This window comes from Armigeres subalbatus, chromosome 2 (genome assembly GCF_024139115.2).
Source record: "Armigeres subalbatus isolate Guangzhou_Male chromosome 2, GZ_Asu_2, whole genome shotgun sequence".
Taxonomy (NCBI): Eukaryota; Metazoa; Arthropoda; class Insecta; order Diptera; family Culicidae; genus Armigeres; species Armigeres subalbatus.
In genome coordinates this window covers 370,940,428-370,960,731 of record NC_085140.1, presented here as the reverse complement: position 1 = coordinate 370,960,731, position 20,304 = coordinate 370,940,428, and the positions used below count along the sequence as shown (strand labels likewise).

At 37.1% G+C, this 20,304-nt stretch overlaps 1 protein-coding gene across 6 annotated transcripts in view; it reads right to left on the bottom strand.

The window, feature by feature from the left end:
* The window catches only part of LOC134213073 (tyrosine-protein kinase Btk), a 337,863-nt gene that overhangs the window by 88,496 nt on the left and 229,063 nt on the right, over positions 1–20,304 (bottom strand). Inside the window, exon 1 of one of the 6 annotated variants that reach the window (XM_062691629.1) lies at positions 1,631–2,446. The exons of the other annotated variants lie outside the window; for them this stretch is intronic. Coding sequence (XP_062547613.1) covers positions 1,631–1,658 — 28 coding nt within the window. The 5' untranslated portion in view covers positions 1,659–2,446. Of the gene's footprint in view, positions 1–1,630; positions 2,447–20,304 lie in introns of those variants that run through there. 6 annotated transcript variants of the gene reach the window in all.

Sequence of the window (20,304 nt, the reverse complement as noted above, 5' to 3'; positions counted from 1 at the left end):
TTGAACTTGGACTTCTTGATCAGGGATGAGTCAACGCTTCATATCCAATGTATTGAAATATTGATTTATAATTATTTACTTTTGAAAATTTGTTTAGCAATGGGTTCCGGTAGTTATAATCCTCAGTTTGATCAATAATTCAAAACAGCAGAAACGGCATCACTGTGACGACTTCGTAATGATCGTAATGATTCCATCGATAGTGGCCCCACCATTTAACCTGTATCGATGACGGTCATTTGCATAAAATTGATTGGCATCGGTGACGGAATTTTGATGGAAATTAATTCAGGATTTGGAAGGGGAATATTTTCAGAATTTCGTTCGAAATTTTTGGATTTTAACAACGGGGCATTCTTCGATTTCCAGGATTTGTTGAACGTGAAAACGAAGGTGTGTTAAGAAATAGAATAAACATAGACGACGACGGTCGAGAAGGTTCCAAATGAGCTGAAAAACAATGAAGCTGCTGAGAAGAACAAAATCCCGGTCAGGGTTCTCAAATTTGTTCTGGTTCTTAGTTGAGGAAGTGACCAGCTGCATTAATCAATCTAGAAAATATGCGAATATTGACGACTGCCAATAAGCTTGTTGTATGGCATCATATTCCCAATCTGTAATAAAGAGCATAGACTAGAGTAAGCCAATTGTTCTGTTTTATAGACTGAGACCGCTTACGCTTACGATCAACGACAGAGCAGATGTTTAGCCTACGGTTTTTCCTTAATAGATTCCGGGAGTACAACATCTATTAATTAATTTCAAAGCAGCGTGCGGTTCAGTGAAAAAAATAGCAGTGGCAGATAATTTCTGAACATGGTTTTCCGACAAACTGATATGGGCGATACGTGCTTGATGACTTGAAATCAAGTGATCAAATTGCAGACGGCCTTGTTTGCAATTCAGATGGATCAAAAGAGGATGCTGCGCTTTCTGATTTACTGTTTGTTGTTGCTTATGGGCTTTGCGGAAGACGTAGACCTCATTGAAATCGATCGCAGGGCAGTAGGCGTAGGGTAGGCTTTTGAATAACTGAAAAGGGAGATTACGAGAAGGATTACGCTATCCCATTAACTCTACCAAGACAAACCACATGGTCACGGGTAGAGATAGAGGCAGACCTGGTGCTGTTGGTGCTGAGTTAGTCCTTGATGGGGATGTGCTTGAAGTTGTTGAAAAATTTGTTAACCTTTACGTGAAGTGAGAAAACTTATTGCTGCTGCAAATAGAGTCTTCTACAGCTCACGTAACCAGCTTAGGTCCCGCGACATGCAGATGGAAACGAAATTTGCTCTGTATAAAACTCAGATTTTACCAGTAGCCCTTTATATACATTATAAGTGTGGAAAATCGTCTGTAGCGCAGTCATTTGAATTACAAACTGTATCAAGTTTACAAAGAGAAAATATTGTGAATCATAAGAAGAGCTTGTACTATCCCATTCCTCCACCACTTTATTGTACCTTTATTGTACTATATTTATACATATGATTTTTTGAAAATAAAGTGAAGTGTGTGTTTTTTTAGAACGAGATTGAAAGGATATCACACAAAAGGTTTCCCCTTCTCCAAAACAGTTAAGGATAAATAAAAATAATCAATAACTTCCATCGCATAGCAAAATATTTACCAGATCTTCTAGCAGACAGTAGCATCATTGCACCCTGGAAGAAAAAAAACAAGCTGGGTGGCTCCACACCAGCCCTCTTCACTGCACTTCTCGCTAACAGCAAACTTCTGCCGATGATCCACTCGCTTAAACGATACACTTTATGTAGTCGGCATTAAAGTTGTTTTCTATTGCTGTTCACCCGCCTACAACATTCGCTCGGATAACAACAACGGCGATTCGGTTTCGCTGGGAACACCTCTGTGGTCGAATCAAATCACTTTACAAGGAAGTGTAATAACGGCTTTTCGAACACAAAACCTTTCTTCCTGCACACTCGCCAGTTTCATTGCATTTTTCACAATCACCAACAACAGCCGAGCTCGCGACCCAATAGTAAATGGATTGCGGTGGTATAAAATTGATTAGCTTAGCCGCTCCGAGTTGTGTACTGTGCTCTTAATCGTCAATTATCCTTCCACTTCTTGCCTCTTTCGCCGTTTAGGTAACAATAAGGCAGGGTAAAAACATAAATCAACTCGAGTCACTCCATCAGATCTGCTGTCCGCAGTCGCATTCAACAGTTTCACCGTTTTCTAAATCGACTGAAGTGAGGAAACCACAATAGTTAAACACCAAGTGTCACTTGGCGCCACCGAGCAACAACTTCACCAAAATCAGCGCGACAATCACTCGCTTCCCAGGGTCGCACTACACTTCTGCAAACCCGCTCTGATCACAACCGTTTCGAGAACCAACTTAGAACTTGTTCCGAAGATTCGGGGCATCTGTTCCGCACACCAGCACCGCGTGTGGATTGATCACGGCCACTCGATGGGATCGCTCGTTCAAGACTACTTTCGCTTTTGCAGCAAACGTTCCACTGCACGATTCCACCACACAGCACACCGCGTACTACTCGCTTTTGCAACTCTTCACCCACCACACCGTCATCACGAAAAGCCCGCGGAAACCTATGATGCCGGAGCGGAGCTATGGGCAACCGACCGATTGAAGAGGCCACAACATTGCACCGCCGTGCCACCGCCAGCACAGCCAGAAGAAAATCGGTTCAGTTTCTCAAAAAAGCAAGCCAAAGTGTAGACCAAAGCAGGAGTCTTCTACTAATATGATCTGAAAAACGACCGCCAACAAGAGGTAAGATCCGAACAAACGACGACGATAGATGCGATGGAGCGTCCGCACGATCCGGAACGTTGTTCACCAATGTAAATATGGTTTTTCTCTAGCTTTTTTTTTCGCGACTGTTGATGTAAAGCTGAGACTCTGATTCGCTCCCTCGCTGCTGGCGAGGTGCTTCGTGAGCTTCTGTGTACAAACCTATTAATTCTATGCAAGCAGTGCAGTACAGGGGTGATGTCAGGAGGGTATAAAAAGGAAAAACTTTTTCTTTTGACTATAACCTATAACTATATAGTTATTCGTATCATAAAATTCTTATTGGAACAAGACAAACTTCGGTATCAATGATCTTTCTCGAGTTTGGACCTTCAATCCAATCATATGACGCTTTAAGCCTAATGACATAGATCTATAAATTGGAGATTGCTGCAACTTGATTACGGCCCATGTAGGACTGAATAACAGATTTTATTCAGGGGTCTCCAGTAGCCTTACGAGCAAAGGCCTAGGATTGTCAATCCAGAGATAACGAATTCGATTCTCGGTCCAGTCTAGGATGTTTTCGGGTTGGAAACATTCTCGACACCTTGGGCATAGTGTATTCATTGTACTTTCCACACAAGATACATCCTCATGCAATGGTGGGCATAGAAAAGCTATCAATTAATAACTGAGGAAATGCTAATAGAAGACTAAGTTGAAAAGCTAGGCAAAGCTCCAGTTGGAATGTAGAGCCATGGAGAAGAAGAAGAAGAAGAAGAAGAAGAAGAGATACATGTTGCAATACTGAGTTCAACGGTTTTCCTAACAAACTAAGACTGTAACAAATGTTTTTGGGTTGTGTTACAATTACTAATTGTTAAACTTAGTACTGAAATATAACTGTTTTTGTTAAAATAATAACATAAAATTAAATTGGGAAGAAATGTTGAAATAAATTATTAACTCAATTATGGCTGATAAATGAAGCTGTAACAATTGTGCTATAATCTTGTTCTGTGTTAATCTGGGACACCAATTTGGCATCAAACAAGTTATAACATGTAACATGCGGAACAGGCATTCTCATGTGACAATTTAGATAATTCGTGGATTATTTTTATTCACATTACGAAGCTAGTTGAGTGAAGCTTAATTGATTCTATAAATCAGCCCTTCATAAACTAGAAGAAAATACATGAAAATCTGGAATTTATGCAGCCTATTGACCTAATGAATTGATCTACAGTTATGCCGATGTAAAATTAGCTAAAATGTGACCATATGAATTTGTTTGATCAAAACTTATGTCTGCCATTTCCAACATAGAGAAACATGAAGAATAGAATATAAATTTTTCCGTGTTTCGTATTTTTCTTTTAAAAAGTCGCAACACCTATCGACACAAGACATATTTTGGTTTGTATTGGCATTCGATACAGACTGATTTGAACATAGGTATACAAATTGCTCCTTGTTGTATCTGTAGGTTTGAAAAAGGATTGTTATTATACCTAAGTGCACCGGTCCTAAAATAGTCGGCAGTAGTGTTTTCGTGATTTAGCTCGGCGCACAGTGGTGAAAATGGTTTTTTTTTATACTTTTATTATACGATTTAGCCTAATGGTGTCTTCCAGATATTTTATCAGTAAGTTAATGCGCTTCTTAGGAGATATACAGCTTAATAATCGATCCCCGTAAAAGTGAGATGAATTTTTTTTCACTCTACAACATGCGAGGTTTGTGTCTTCACAAAAGTTTACAACTCTACAAAAACCTACTTCTTCTGAAAAACTTTGACGAAACGCTAAGATCCTAATTTCATTATTTTTGGAGATATATTACTATTTATGTCTACAAGTTTTGAACATGTTCATCATATAAGTATACAGGCATATGGAAACGCATGGTATTTTGTTTCATCAACTCCTTGGAACTAAACTTTTTGTGCAAAAATTAAAGGTTTTTAATATTCTGCATATCTGTGAGAGCATATTTGCTTGAAGTTATGATCAAAACAACCTGGCATGATGTTAAGGCCTACTTGAGGTTACACAAGAGTAATGACAAAATACCAAGGCGAGGATAGATTTCTGCTTTGAACAGTAGGAAATGGTTTTTGATTAAACATACCTTACATCCGCTTACAACTCGACAGTTCAGGTATTAAATCATAGTCAATTACTTGTACTTTGAAATGCGTATGAGATTGTCTGCCACAATTTACCCCTTGTCAAACTGCAGTTATATCGTTATAATGTCTTACCAAATGAGCGGAGTTCACGGAATTCCGAATAGCGATTTTACAGATTTTTCGGTCGGTAAAGTAAGTTTAGCCACAGATAACAGATATTTAGGCTAGAGCAAATTTTTATCGAAAGTCCTGTGTAAACGTTTGAAATTATAAACGTTGGCTCACTACTGCCATCTACTCAACGGATTGCGGAAGTACATACCGTCGAACGCAGCCAATGCATTTGGACTGCGTTTTTAATAAAAATTATCCTTGCGTCATCTCCAATCGCGTTCCCAATTTTAAAATACATTTGAATTAACGGTTGTGGATGCTTACACACGTATCGGATTCCAGCCTGTAACATCTGTAATCTTCATTTTCTCCTGAAGGTTGTTATCAAGCTGTTATAAAAATTGCTGAAATATTCTGAGAATCAATTGGTGTCATCACAATAATGGCAAAACAAACAATAGGGGAAACTGGACACACATGATCCCCGGGGACACATGATCCCCCATGTTTTCTCGAAAACTATTCACATTTTATACCAGTGATATGTGCAAAACGAATCCGTTAGATAGATTATTGAATCTGAGTAACATTTGATATTAGTTACTTTATGTATATGGATTTTACAGAGGTTTTATTATTTTAGTGTTCTCAATTCTTTTTCTCTTCAAAGGAGAAAAGTTTAATAACTTTGAATATGTTCAACCAAAACGTGTCAAATTTTTACTAGACAAAATTTTATTATTGTAGAATTGAATAAATGCATTCAATTAACTATTGCTTATTTTCCATTGAATACAAAAAACAAAACAAGATAAATACTCAACATGGCCACACTTGATCCCCCACAGTTTGTACACACTTGATCCCGATATTGCGCACATTAAGGTGTTTGTTGTATACCATCGCATATTATTATATGAACTGTATGCAACTAATTGATCTGTTAAAATTATTTTCTAGTTAAAAAGTATAAATAAATCTAATTTCTCTTTAATTTTGTCAAACAGGCAATACACGCGCAATTTGAATTTTTCAATAGCCTTATTTTATTAACCAGAACAAAGTGTAGTTGAACATACATGCTTAGTTTTGATTAGTATTATTAAATGCATTTTAACATTTTTTTTAATAAAAAAGAGTATAAATTAGGCTTTAAAAATACTTAACAAATCACTGGGCTTAAAATCAGTATTGTTCGATCTGGTATTAACTTTTTTTCCTTTTGAACGAGGAGAAGTTTGCTTACAATCACCATTTAGTTGTAAACCTTCTTAAAGAATTTTTAATAATAGTCTCATTCAACATCTTTTGGTCACCCGTTTAAGAGAAATCGCATTTGTGTAATGATAACACGCACTACAAAAATGCTGATACGTGATAGTGCCATATTGATGTATGAAGTCATCATCCTGGTATGATCACGGTTGTGGTATTGATAGTAGTCTGGCGATCTCGAAGTACCGTCGTCGGGGGAGGCAATGGGTCAAATAGGGGTGAGAATGGGTCACTGTTTCAGCTACTTAGAATGATTGTAGAATAGATTGAATGCATCTGAGGGCAAGAAGATCAAAATATAAGAGACCTGAACAATTTAATAGAATAATTAGATTCCAAAATTACAAAGATATATTTATGTATCGATCAACCATTTTTGGTATCATCTGTATCAATCACAAAGAGAGATCCTCTTGGGAACATCATGGTTGTCGTGATATGACCACTGTCTGTTAGTGGAGTGAATGGTTTGCAGATAAATCATCATCACCATGCCAATTTTGTTGCTATAGCAGACATTCTATCTGTCACTACTACTCTATTCGAGAACTAAAATACTTGTCTTGCTTAATACCCACAATATTTAATTTTCGCACGACTAATATTACGGCAGACTTTGAAGAATTATTAGGATTTGAAGCTAGACCAGTTCAAACTTTCATTAGACTTGGAAGAACCTTAACATGTTCAGGTCATAAAGGGATCAATTTCCCCCTATATGGGGATCAAATCTCCCGCAAGTTTTGAAAATGCCAAATTTTCTATCTTTCAGCAAAATCGATTTTTTGGTAACTTTCATGGACAAATAATTACTTCCAATGACGTTTTTGAATAGCTTATTAAGTTCATTATCAAATCCATCAAAAAGCGTGCAAATCGGTGCATGTTACATCGAGAAATATCCTAAACAAAAAGTGGGGATCATGTGTGTCCAGTTTCCCCTACGTATAGTAGTGTGATGCTGTAACCAATAATTGAAAGTCAAAGTAGTACATGTATTCAAACAGATTGCATTATGCGTCATTTAGTAGGTGAGATTCCTAAACAGGCCCGTGGGATGATAAAAAAATGCTTAACCTGAATTTAAGTACTGAAATTGTGATCAATTGCATTCGTGATGAAGTAGTGAAACTGTGATCAATTGCCTTTGGGATTCTTCAAGAATTAGGAGCCTTTGTCCAGGAAAGCAAATATCAATAAAAGCCTAGAATTTGCAACCAAATTTTCCAAGTTTCCAAGCCAAATTATTACTCAACAAGTATTGTTTTGACAGACGAGAGCGAGTTTGATCTAGAAACCCCTAAGAGCCGGCAGGTAACACGTTTTTCAAAAACTGAGGGACTACAGCAAGAATTTACTTAAGCCATCACAAAGTTTGGAGGTAGATCTCTCATAGTGGAAGGACATTTTTCTTGGCAAGTGGATAGTAATCTTCACAGAATTGATAAAAAAAAATGACTAGGAAGTTCTATGGATAGTTCTACTTGCGAACACTGAAGGATAAATTGCAACCAACAGTCAAACGGGATAAATGTGTACACCCGATTTTTTTTTTTAAACGGGGGATGCGTTCCGTGTAAAAAAAAGTTTTCAGTTCAAAATTTGGAAATCCGTGTAAAAAAAGTTTAATGATTTCTCGACGAATCATCCAAATGGAGCAACTTTGCAACTACTTCAAAAAGAGTATAACGCTTGAAAGAACATATCAATCGACGGATTACAACCCCATCGGAAATCCCTGGGACATGCTGGATGACAGATCTTGTGAAAAATATGAATAATGAGTTTAGGCATCGATTTTTCAGGAAATTTTGCATAATTTTGTAGAAATTTATCCAAAAATTGATAGCAGCACTGAAGAATCGCAGTAGTCATGCGACGACATGAGAATTTTCACTAACCAAAATTTTTAAATCTTGAATTGACTCCCTGTTCACCTTTTCATTTCCAAGCCCGCTATAGCATGATCACAGACAAATGTCAAAAACACGAACACAAAATTACAAAGACTGCACATTAGCGTTGTGTGATAGAAATAGTAATTTGTTCTTATACAGGAATGGTCAAAACTGTATTTGATGCGCAAAATCTACAATTTGTTATGAATGATTCACTTGAATTGACTTTGTTCACTTTTTTATTCCCAACACTGTATATTCTACTGTGGATGTGTTAAATTGTCACTTATACGAAGAACTTCTACAAAAGCGTTGGAATGAACGTCACAAGTTGTCTCACACTGAGTACCAATATTAATTGTAATTTGAGGAATTAATTAGCAGACAGTCTTGAAGAATTACATGGATATACAACTCAAATTATATGAAGATTAAAATGGATCATATAGAACGTAGTAGAAAATATCATTATAATTAAAGCCATATGGTGTAAGATTGATTCCACATTTTATAATGTGATATGCAATTTCTTGTTTACAATGTATGTTTTGATGAGGCGTCCAGGATTAATGATGATTGCGTAAATTTCCCATAAGACTCAAACTTAATCAATCCATAAATATTATGTCTCGTAGAATGAAATTAGATATTATTTTTTTGTTTCAAAATAAAATAAATGGTTTTGCAGCTGGATTTTGAGTTCTTGTTTATGATGTTTATGATTAGATTTCTCTTGACACCAGCGTAAACAGCAGTTGTGCCAAAATAGTTTTTAAGTTAAAGATATATTGAAGTAAAAACAGTAAAGTTCGAGACGAGCCAGCCTCGGGCTGAAAGTCTCGATAATAAAGACAAGAAAAAAAAACCAGTAAAAAAAACTCCGAATAGATTTTCTTTAAATCAGTTTGAAGCCTGGGGGTCCCGTAGCGTAGTTGGCTACACGTTCGCCTTATAAGCGAATGGACATGGGTTCGATTCCCAGCCCCTCCACCAAAACCCTTGTCAGTCGCCGGAAGCGCAGTCCATACGGTGGCGTTTTGGGAACGCGTTTTACCGACACGGTTGTCTGATGACGAGTGTCAAAACTGTTTTTCTCAGGCATTTCCTCCAACGTACCTCGATAAATGGCAACCGGACAAGGCAACCGGACAAACGACAACAATAACAAATTAGGCCGATACAAATATTTATGAACTATTTTGTCTCCGCCCCTCGGATTTTTTTTGCCAAAAAAATAATATTTGAGGGGGCAACAAAATAAAATTAGGATAATTTTGAGGATTTTCATAACATTTTTTAACAAATCCGAGGAGTTTTTTGATTTTTTTCATTTTATTACTTATTTTTTGTTATCCCACCCCTTGACCTTTCGGAGACCAGTAGGACAAAATATTGATTAAATATTTGTAACGGCCTTAGGGATATCTAAAAATAGATTCTGTGTGGATTCTCTGTGGACCACAGTAGATCACGGCACAGTAGCGGTTAAGAACACAGAGTAGGCACAAATAAATATAAAATTTAAAAAAAAATCGGTTTGAAGTTTTCTATTTATAATTTTTATTCCATTTTTTTCTTATAATTTTCTTATAAAAATAACAAATAAGTAGTTTCTTGAATAGATAGAAAATTAAGAAGTATTTGTCCCTACAAACCGCGGCCCACAAAAAATTAGGCCGCGAGCTGCAACCGGCCCGCGGGCAAAATGTTGGGCAACCATGATTTAAAGACTGTCGGATAGGTATTACTTTAGCTAAATTCCAAGACCATGAGCAGTAGCTCAACCGGAAACTTTGGTCAAAGATCAGGAGGTTGATCACATGCTTATAGACCGTTCCGATAATTATAAATACACTAATAAATAGGGGGAATGACGGCTTTGGCAGGTTTTGTTCTATTATTGTCAGAGGGGTTTTTTATTACTGATTATGCTCAAATTTGGCCTAAACATTCTTTGCATATCAAAGAATATTGTGGCCAAATTTCATAAAATTTGGTCAACAAAAACCCCCTGCCAATAATAGAACAAAACCTGCCAAAGTCGTCTTTTCCCCTAGTCGACAATTGGAATGGCGCTTGATATTTCATGAAAATGTTGTTTGCTCTATAGATTACATCCAACTCTTTTACGTGGTATATTAGTTCCGAATTTTAGTGCTGAAAATAAAGAAAATATGAAGGTTCTATTTTTGGTTTTTTTTTGCGTTAGATGAGATATTTTTGGAACGTGTTTTTTTTTCGTAAATTACCTAGAAAAAACGTATAACTGTTATATTAGTAAAGTTTTCAATTTCGAGTCACCGCGAGTACGCTGGCTTCTACCCCTCTCTTACTAACTGAAAAATTAAATGATATTGATTGTACATATCACAAAGATCCATGGCTCCGTAAAGTGTTATACACGCCTGAGCCTACCAACGAACTTGGAAAAAAAAAAGCTTTCAATAGAGATGTTTTAAAATGTCCGTCATGTCATTAACGACGAGGTCTGGTTGAAAAATGATTTCAATGACCTGAAAATTATGAAAAACCGATTTTCAGGTACGGTATATCTTGGGTTTTGATCTGGACACTATTGACACAGACCACATTGCTCCAAAAAGTAAATAATGGTTGCATTAGTGAAAACGAGCGATCGAAATATTTTTTAATGTTTTTTGGGGCTAGTCGCTATTAATTTTAAATTGTTCTAATTCTCGTCCGATTGCAATTATTTAATTTTCAAAATCCATAAATGAGCACAAAACAGATTGGATGGATTAAGTAGCAATATTTATGAAAATGTTTAAGTAATACATCCAATTTTTTTTACACGGTTGGTATACTTTAATTTTCCGGTTAACCTGATCTTTCACAGCTTTTCAAATACCACATGAATTTTCTTTGATTTTTTGTGAATTTTTTCATAGGGTCAGCTCTTAGTTTCATTAACGCCAAAGGTTTAAAACGACTAAAACCCACCCGTGTAAAAAAATAACTGGGTGTAGCTGAAAAGCATGTTGTGCAAAACCCTAAAAACAATGGGAAGTAAAATTTCATAAAACATGACAAATATTCGAAACATTCTCGAATACTCGATGCTATATGAAAGTAAATAAAATGTTGGGCCATATGTAACCATAAAACAGTAGGCTGCTTGAAAAAAAAATGGAATTATTCAATAAACAAAGTGTATTTATTATTATCGGAACAGTCTATGTTAAAATTACTTGCATGCTGACTGATGTTATTTTGTGTAAGATTGACTTTATTTGGTCAAACAAAAGTCACAGAAACTTGTCTATGACTAGTGTGCTGTTTGAGGCATTGTGGTCTAACGAGATCCACCGTGAACCACTCATGTTTTTTTTAATAATTTTCACCATAGTACAGGAGGGCATTGAAAAATATCGAATCGGCGATTCTGGTTTTATTTCGGTCATGCAATTGATATTGCCAGCCTGTTACACTCCGCTTAAGGTGAAGGTGGGTTGAGTACCAAAACAAAGCTTTGAAAGTATTGGTACAATGAAAACTATCATATACTGTAGTAGTATTGGTGTAGTATTTATAAAAAAGCAAAGAATATTAGTAGGGTGGTTCAAAAACGACCAGCTCCACCACGCTCAATCGATTCCGTCCCATGCTCCGAGTATTCCAAAAGCCAATTTGAACAAAAACAGATTGAGCACAAGCCGGTTCAAGTTTGTATGAAAACTAGTATGGGAAACTAAACATTTCATTACACTGACTACAGTGCCTACTGCCTATACTCCAAACACTGGCGAAACGAGAACCCGCATAGCTGAATGAAAACCGCATCTTGGGAAAGATCCATTGATTATGTAACGCAAAAAATAGCATTTTATACCCCGCTCACCCCCATGCCACACTTTTTGTATGAAGTATCTGCCTCTGGTGTGATAGATATCACAGACAAATTCTGGCTATTTTGTTGAATTACACGTTTCACTGATGCTTTCTGAGAAGCCTAATTATCATGCTAAGGATTGGCAATCTCGAATAAAATCGACTCACAACTATCGGAACGACAATTCAATATGCATTGTCTATGGAGTCAAAGCTCTTGAATATTTCATCCAATCATATGGTCTCCCCCCTCGCCATGGCCCAATGACGAAGCGCCACAATCAGAATAATGTAAAATTCAACCTCGCCATATCAACTGTCATACAAACCTGAAACGACCTGTGCAGTGTAAGCCCTTATTCAAACCAGCCCAAACCATCGGAAGACACCCAGAATATGAAACATATTCGACTGAGCGTGGCGGAGCAAAATAATTTTTGAGCCACCCTAAATATTAGTTTGCTGCTGCCAGTTACGGTGTTTACATTAGCTTCGCTCCACGATCCGTTTTTAGTGTTTTTTTCGATCAAAAATAGCAGTTTATATTAAGTTTTCGCTTCAAACAAGTGACTGATTTCAAAACGTGATGTTTAATTGGCATTCCATCAACATTTCGGGCTGCTCATGTGCGGAGAAGTGTGTGAAAACTTGATTTTTTCAATGCCCTTTGAGAGGAAGTGAAGTGCAGTGATAAGCCCATCAAATCGCGAACGGCTATCAAATTGGCACGAAGCTGCTGATTTATTCTATAATTCGAGCCGAAATGCATAGGACTCTTTGAAGAAACATGTTAATTATCACGGGAAGTAAATAAATATGCTGTGAGCAGGTTAGTAATTTGAATATTATACTTTTGTTCGATGCTGTTCGATGCATTCGAATGTTGGTGGGAGAGGAGTGCGGGAGGTGTGGTAACGACCCGTGGAAGGTCCGGTGCCATATTGACGGCCATCGTGGTACTCTTCCAACTATGTCCTTAAGGATATGCAATGAAAGGTATACATGATGTTCTCGTGCAAGCTTTCTCACTCGTGAGTAGAAGTCGGACGATGTCTTCAGGAGTCTCGGATAGCGTTTCGTAATCCATGATGGATTACAAGCTAAGCTCCACTCCAATAAGCATACAAAGGCTCAATTTCAAAAGCCCAGGTGAGACTCTCCACACGGCCAGTCCATTTAAAATTTTCAAAAACATCCAACCGGAACGTCGGGTGATTCAAAATTTGACGATTTTGTTTATACAATGACTGAAAACATGGAACTCACTCAACCAGCGACTGTTAGATTTTCTAACAATTGTGTATAAGAACCTGCCAGAACCTGTATAAGAACTGGGCATGAGCGAAATTGTTAGATTATTCTGCAAAAAAAATGTTAGCTCACAAACAAATATTGTAAAAAAAGCTTGTAAAATTGTAAAGTTTCATGCATCATTTATATAAAAAATGTGGCATTTTCGCATACGTCCAGTTCTTATACAGGTTTTGGTAGGCTCTTACACAGAATTGTTAGAAACTCTAGAGGAAGTGTTTCGGTTGTGGGCACCGTTCGGTTATAGAAACCCCTACCCTTTATAAGGCAGTGGCAGCTATATTTTTAATTTATTACCAGACTAAGGCCGGAATGGCCTGTGTTATGTATTGCAAGTTTTCTATATTGCAACTATATTACCATCATATATTACGAAGGAGAACAAAATAAAATCTACGATGATTCAAATGGATGATTGAACTCAGCCATGACTTTTTAGGTGCTGAGTTGGGTGCGTTTCAACTCAAGAGTGATTTGAATCGTTCATGAGTTTTGAGATTTCCAACACTGTTTGAGAACAGTTTTCTTACAAACATATCGTAAGTTTCGAGTGGAAGAAGGATTTTTAGTGATAATTCGTTAAAAAACGACAAACATATATTTTTTCCCATTGGTATTGATTATTTTGAATCTCCTGTGTTAGATTATGGTGTGATTAGCATGAAAAAAGCTTTGCCTTTCTTGTACCGTGGGGCATCGAAATCCGTACACTTAAGCACCTTAGTAAATGAAAAAGTCATTAGAAAATAGGAATCGAATGTAAATAAAACATTTGTCATTGAGACATGAGCATAAGGCTTTTACTTTTGAAGTGTTCCACATTTACTCATTAAAAACTACATAAAACATGATAAAATAATGAAAATCCACCGTGGACGGATTTCGAATCAAAGGATCAAAATCCGTACAGCTATTTTTTAACTAAATATTTAAATTGAAGCAGTCTGATTGACTAAACTACCACTGTAAATAGTTCGATACGCATCTTGAGAAGCGATCCCTTCGATTTGTATTCCGCTTATCTTATGTAATGATTTGCAATTAGCAATTAAAACACAGTTACTTTTAGTGCAATTATGCTCTACCCGAAAACAAAATGGCGGCAAAAAGTCCGTGTTTGGTGGGTGGCGATTTGTTTTTGATTTTTGTTGTTTTAATTTCAAAGCCTTCTTTCCATTTCTATGCCCTAAAAGCTTTCTGCCAAGTATCTGAACAGGATAAGATAAATTATTTCTACATTAATTAACTAAGGTTAATTAATAAGCTGGACGGATTTCGGTGCTGTACGGATTTCGGTCCCGCACGGTATGTTTGGTTTTTGAATTTTGACGAAATTGCGTTTTTTTTTCTCTAGGGTCCCCCCTTGGGAACAAAAGTGCAAATTTTTTTTCAATTAATGCGTTTTTCGTCTATTTTTCACTCAAAAATGTAGCGTGCCTTTGTTTTGATTTGTTTTACATAAAACCTAATGTCAAAAAATCTTCTAATTATTTTTGTTGATGGCTGTTTTCCCGCTTGTAAGACAGTAGCAATTATATTGCCACCAATGTTGTACCGCTTGCAAGGCAGTGGCAACTATATTGCCACCAATTTTTCAATGTTTCAAAGCTGTTTAATGTATAACAAACATACATTTGAGTTTAATTCCATGTAAACCTTGTGTCTTATTGTTGTTTTTGATAATTTATTATTTAGATTCGTCTGTCTTATAAAGAGTTAACAGATAACATGATGTTTTGTGCCCAATATTGAACCAAATAGACATCTCTACTTTAACTAAGAACAAATAATATTTTTACAAGATAAACAACACTACACTTTTTCAAAATGTCACAAATTAAAGTGATTTAATTGAAAAGGTGAGTTCCAATGCGTATTTAAACAGTAAATTTCATCTATTTTGAGGTTCAATGACGATTGCCATCAAAATTTAATCGAGACATTCTTTTTCCAAAAAGGCTGCAAAATTCGGTTGTGGGCCATCTCATTTTATTGACAAATCAATAAATATCGCTGTAGTTGTCCCCTAACTTGTCAAGCTTTACATTGATATACACATGTTGGCATAAGATCAACACTAATAAGCATTTAGCACAGTCTGGTTAGGTTTAGGAAACTTTTTCGACTATTCCGATCATTCTCATGGCCCTTTCCAGACGACAAGTATCTAGCAGATTTCGGAGCTTTGGAAGGTTTGATAATGCTTTATCCTTTATTCAAAACAAAAGATATCCTGAAAATAATCAATAATGCTTGGCCTATTGCGAAAATGCCAAACCCACTTGCCCCTTGATGAGTGAAGAATATTAGTTTCTACACAATACCAGCTTCACCCCTGATCTAATTCATTTTTTATTAGCTGCAGCATTGCACTTGATGTATCTTCGGAAACTCCACGGCGCGGGCAGCTAGCTGTACCCTCTTGGAGCACTGCTCCAAACTACCCTTCACTCGTTTTTCGATGTAACCAGCCAGTCAGTCCGCCAGTCATTGTGAGAGAGTGCGGTGCAGCTGAAGCCGGTCGGTGCTATCGGACGAGCAGACTCTCCAAGCACCATTTCGGAGTAGACTAGACCAGAGCAGAGAAGGGCAACGCTATAGAGTCACTTTACTTCGGTAAAGTGACTATAGGCAGTTCCATGGATATGGTATTTCAATTACAATGGCTCAGGGTGCTAGGGTAATGAATCGAACATTGCCACAATGACTCCAACAAGGCATATGCGAAGGTACGTTATATGGCACGAAAGTGCTCCTCTTCCGAACCCCATCGTTTTGCCGCTGGCACACTTGCGCAGGGTGCTGACTAGAGCACCACTTCGTTCAACGGGTCTTTTGTTTGTCTAGTCAAGGCGCGGAGTGACTCGTCGTAGTAAACGAAATGAATGAACAATGCTCGTGCTACTCTGACTGCTTCAAATGCAAAACGTTTCGGGTTTGTGGAAGTGCGATCTTGGGAGTTGGTTGCTCTCTGTCCTATAGTCGACATTAGAAGTACCGTAAACTGCTGGCAAATTGTTTAATGCATATTATATCGTAAAATATATTTTTGCGATTATCGAGCATGGCATGTCCTATAACCAAAGCCTAAATATCTGCTGCTTGATCGTAATCATATACCAAATGTATAGGAGAGTTTTTTTTTGAGATTTCGAGTTGATAATTGATAAAAGAGTTTATCGTTTGATATTATTCATAGAATTAGAATTGAATGAGTAGCTGAATGTTTATCATTTTGTAGATAACTAATTGTTTAACCATTTCAATTTTTAAAACAATTATTATATTTACTTATATCAACAAATTATGCTAGGGAGAAATATACGATTCCATTTTACGGTGCCTACACTAAAGACTATAGAGCGATAGAGATTGTGTGAATAGAAAATTGTGTTTGGCCCATCCACAGTCAGCGTCGGTAAATCAATTGCACTCGAGTTCACTAGCTCTTGATCACTGGATGAGCGGCGCGGCGTAACTAAAGGGTACTGGGTTGGTCTTCCGAAGGTATCTAAAACAATAAAGCAAACCAATGATGACGCAGGTTGTTGTTTCATAAATCCTTCAATATCAGAAAAAAGGTTAATCTGATCTCATTTGTTTCTGAAAACAGTATAAAAAGTAGATATGTTGTGGAATTCATAATGCATATTTGATTGGTGTTTGCATCTCTTCCATCAATGACGCACTGGTAAAATCAAATAATGCTAATCACAAAAGAAAATAATAAATAGAAGTTGCAACGGAGGAGCCCAACGAACTTAGTTATAGAGGAAAATGTAAGTCTGTCGGTCACTGCCTAATGAACCAATTGACGTAGCTAATTCATGAAAATTGACCACTAAAAGTGATTGAAACCAATGGTTTGGCAACTGCCTTTCACTTTTCTTGCATGAAATTGTCTCCCAATGGTGTACACATATTTGCAATCGTTTTTCTTGGCCAATAAAGGTTGAAGAACTGTATTTATTTGAATCGGAGTTCTTCTATAATAGTGTTTAAAACAATTTCTAATCAAATTATAACACAATATGATTCTTGATTAATACATAAACATCAAATTAATATTTTCCATTTAAAACCAGTCAAACAAAGTATGTATAGCGTCTTCTAATAGTCATCGCATACCGCAACAATCTAAGCCAGCGCTTCCAACTCCATTTACCAAATTTCACTTTCGCTCATTGTGCGAAACGATTTCGTGGCTGTTGCAAAACGGTAAAGGTCATTTGCTCTTTTGCCATTTCCATCGGTTTTCGGCAAAGATGGGTAGCCGACACTAGAGACGGTTTTCACCGAACTTACATACGCCAGCTATGTTTGCTTACTTTGGGACCTCTTGGTGTCATTCACCCCTTTCACTGCTTCTCCATTCATTGCGTATTACTCCAGCGCGGAATGGTGGAAGAAACGTGCCACGAAACAGTTCAGTAGTGACTTTTATTGTTTGGCATTAGGGTCTAATGCCGGTGATGGCACTCGACTACCCACAAGCAAGCGCAACAGTTTCGTCAAATTAGGTTGTCCTTCTGATAGGTGGCATCAACCATAATCACAGTCACAGCAGGGCTGCTGCCTGTGGTGCGATGATTGATAGGGTTTGGTACGGACGTAAACGCACGAAATTGAAATCTTCACCTAGTGGCCTGTCAAGCAAGCAAGGGAGGGCAATGTGGCAATGTTCGAGGACTTCGATTTGGGTTAATGAAAGCGTGTATTAATTGAGATTAAAAGGCTTACTCACTACAGACTGTCTGATGTTATGTTTTGATGCCATCACACCATGTGGGATGGCAGACGGTCAATCATATTTTCACATCTTTTATTTAATTTTCAACGCTATTCCGCGAGCTGTGTGGTCTAGTGGCTATCATTTCTGCTCTTAGGTCTTGATATCTTCCGAAAGGCTTCTGTGATCGGTCTTGGTTTTCTCGTGTGTATCTACATTTCAATATTACCTAAACCGTTGCTCCGGATGCAATTGTATGGAAGTTCCGAAGTTTGCTTACTCACGTCCAATACGCTCATTGTTGGCTCCTATCGGTACGGTGCATAAGACCATGCTGACTAAGCCTGGGTTCCATTCCAGGTTCGGTCTAGAAAATTATCAGGTTGAAAATTATCCCGAATTATCTGGGCTTAAAAAATTCCAAGCTACTAAGCGGAAATTTTTTATAGTGAGGGAAACGATTCCACAAAATAAAGAAAAACAAGAAGAGGAAATTCATCGAATTTTCCAGGGTAAATTCTTCGGAAATTTCCTTGGGAAATTCTTCGGAAATTTCCTTGGGAAATTCTTCGGAAATTTTCTCAGGAAATTCTTCGAAATTTCCTTGGAAAATTCTTCGGAATTTCCTTGGGAAGTTCTTCCTAATATCCTTGGAAAGTTCTTCCTAATTTCCTTGGGAAATTCTTCGAAATTTCCTCGGGAAAATCTTAGAAATTTGCTCGGGAATTCTTCGAAATTTGCTCGGGAAATTCTTCGAAATTTCCTTAGGAAAGTCTACGAAATTTCCTCGGGAAATTCTTGTGAGTTGCCTCGGGAAATTCTTCGGAATTTCGTCGGGAAATTCTTCGGAATTCCTTCGGAAAATTCTTTGGAAATTCCTTGGGAAATTCTCCGGAATTTCCTTGGATAAATTGTTTGGAATTTCCTTGGGAAATTTTTCGGAATTTTTCCGGGAAATTCTTCGAAATTTCTTCGGGAATATCTTCGGAATTTCCTTGGGAAATTCTTAGGAATTTCTTCGGGAATATCTTCGGAATTTCCTTGGGAAATTCTTCGGAATTTCCTTGGCAAATTCTTCGGAATTTTCTTGGCAAATTCTACGGAGTTTTCTTGGGAAATTCTTCGGAATATTCTTGGGAAATTCTTCGGAAATTATCTCAGGAAATTCTTCGAAATTACCTTGGGAAAATCTTCGGAATTTCCTTAAGAATATCTTCGGAATTTTCTTGGCAAATTCTTCGGAATATCCTTGGGAAATACTTCGGAATTTCCTTGAAAATTCTTCGAATTTCCTTGAAATTCTTCGAATTTCCTTGGCAAATTCTTCGGAATTTTCTCGGGAACTCTTCGAAATATTCTTGGGAAATTCTTCGAAGTTTTCTCAGGAAATTCTTCGAAATTTTCTCGAAATTCTTCGAATTTCCTTAGAAATTCTTCGGAATTTTCTTGGCAAATTCTCGGAATATCCTTGGGGAATACTTCGGATTGTCCTTGGGAAATTCTTCGGAATTTCCTTGGGAACTTCTTCGGAATGTCCTTGGGAAATTCTGCAGGATTCCCTTCGGAAATTCTTCAGGACTTCCTTCGGAAAGTCTGCGGAACTTCCTTGGGAAATTCTGCGGAATTTCCTTGCGAAATTCTGCGGCATTTCCTTGGGAAATTCTTCGGAATTTCCTTGGGAAATTCTGCGGCATTTCCTTGGGAAATTCTTCGAATTTCCTTGGGAAATTCTTCGGAATTCCTTGGGAAATTCTTCGAATTTCCTCTGTAAATTCTTCCTAATATCCTCGGAAAATTCTTCCTAATTTCCTTGGGAAATTCTTCGAAATTTCCTAGGGAAAATCTTAGAAATTTTGCGCGAATTCTTCGAAATTTGCTCGGGAAATTATTCTGAATTTCCTTAGGAAAGTCGAAATTTCCTTAGGCTACTAAGCGGATATTTATAAAAAATTATAAAATAAAGAAAAACAAGAAGAGGAAATTCATCGAATTTTCCAGGGGAAATTCTTCGGAAATTTCCTTGGGAAATTCTTCGGAAATTTCCTTGGGAAATTCTTCGGAAATTTTCTTAGGAAATTCTTCGGAATTTCCTTAAGAAATTCTTCGGAATTTCCTTGGGAAGTTCTTCCTAATATCCTTGGAAAGTTCTTCCTAATTTCCATGGGAAATTCTTCGAAATTTCCTCGGGAAAATCTTAGAAATTTGCTCGAGAAATTCTTCGAAATTTCCTTGGGAAAGTCTATGAAATTTGCTCGGGAAATTC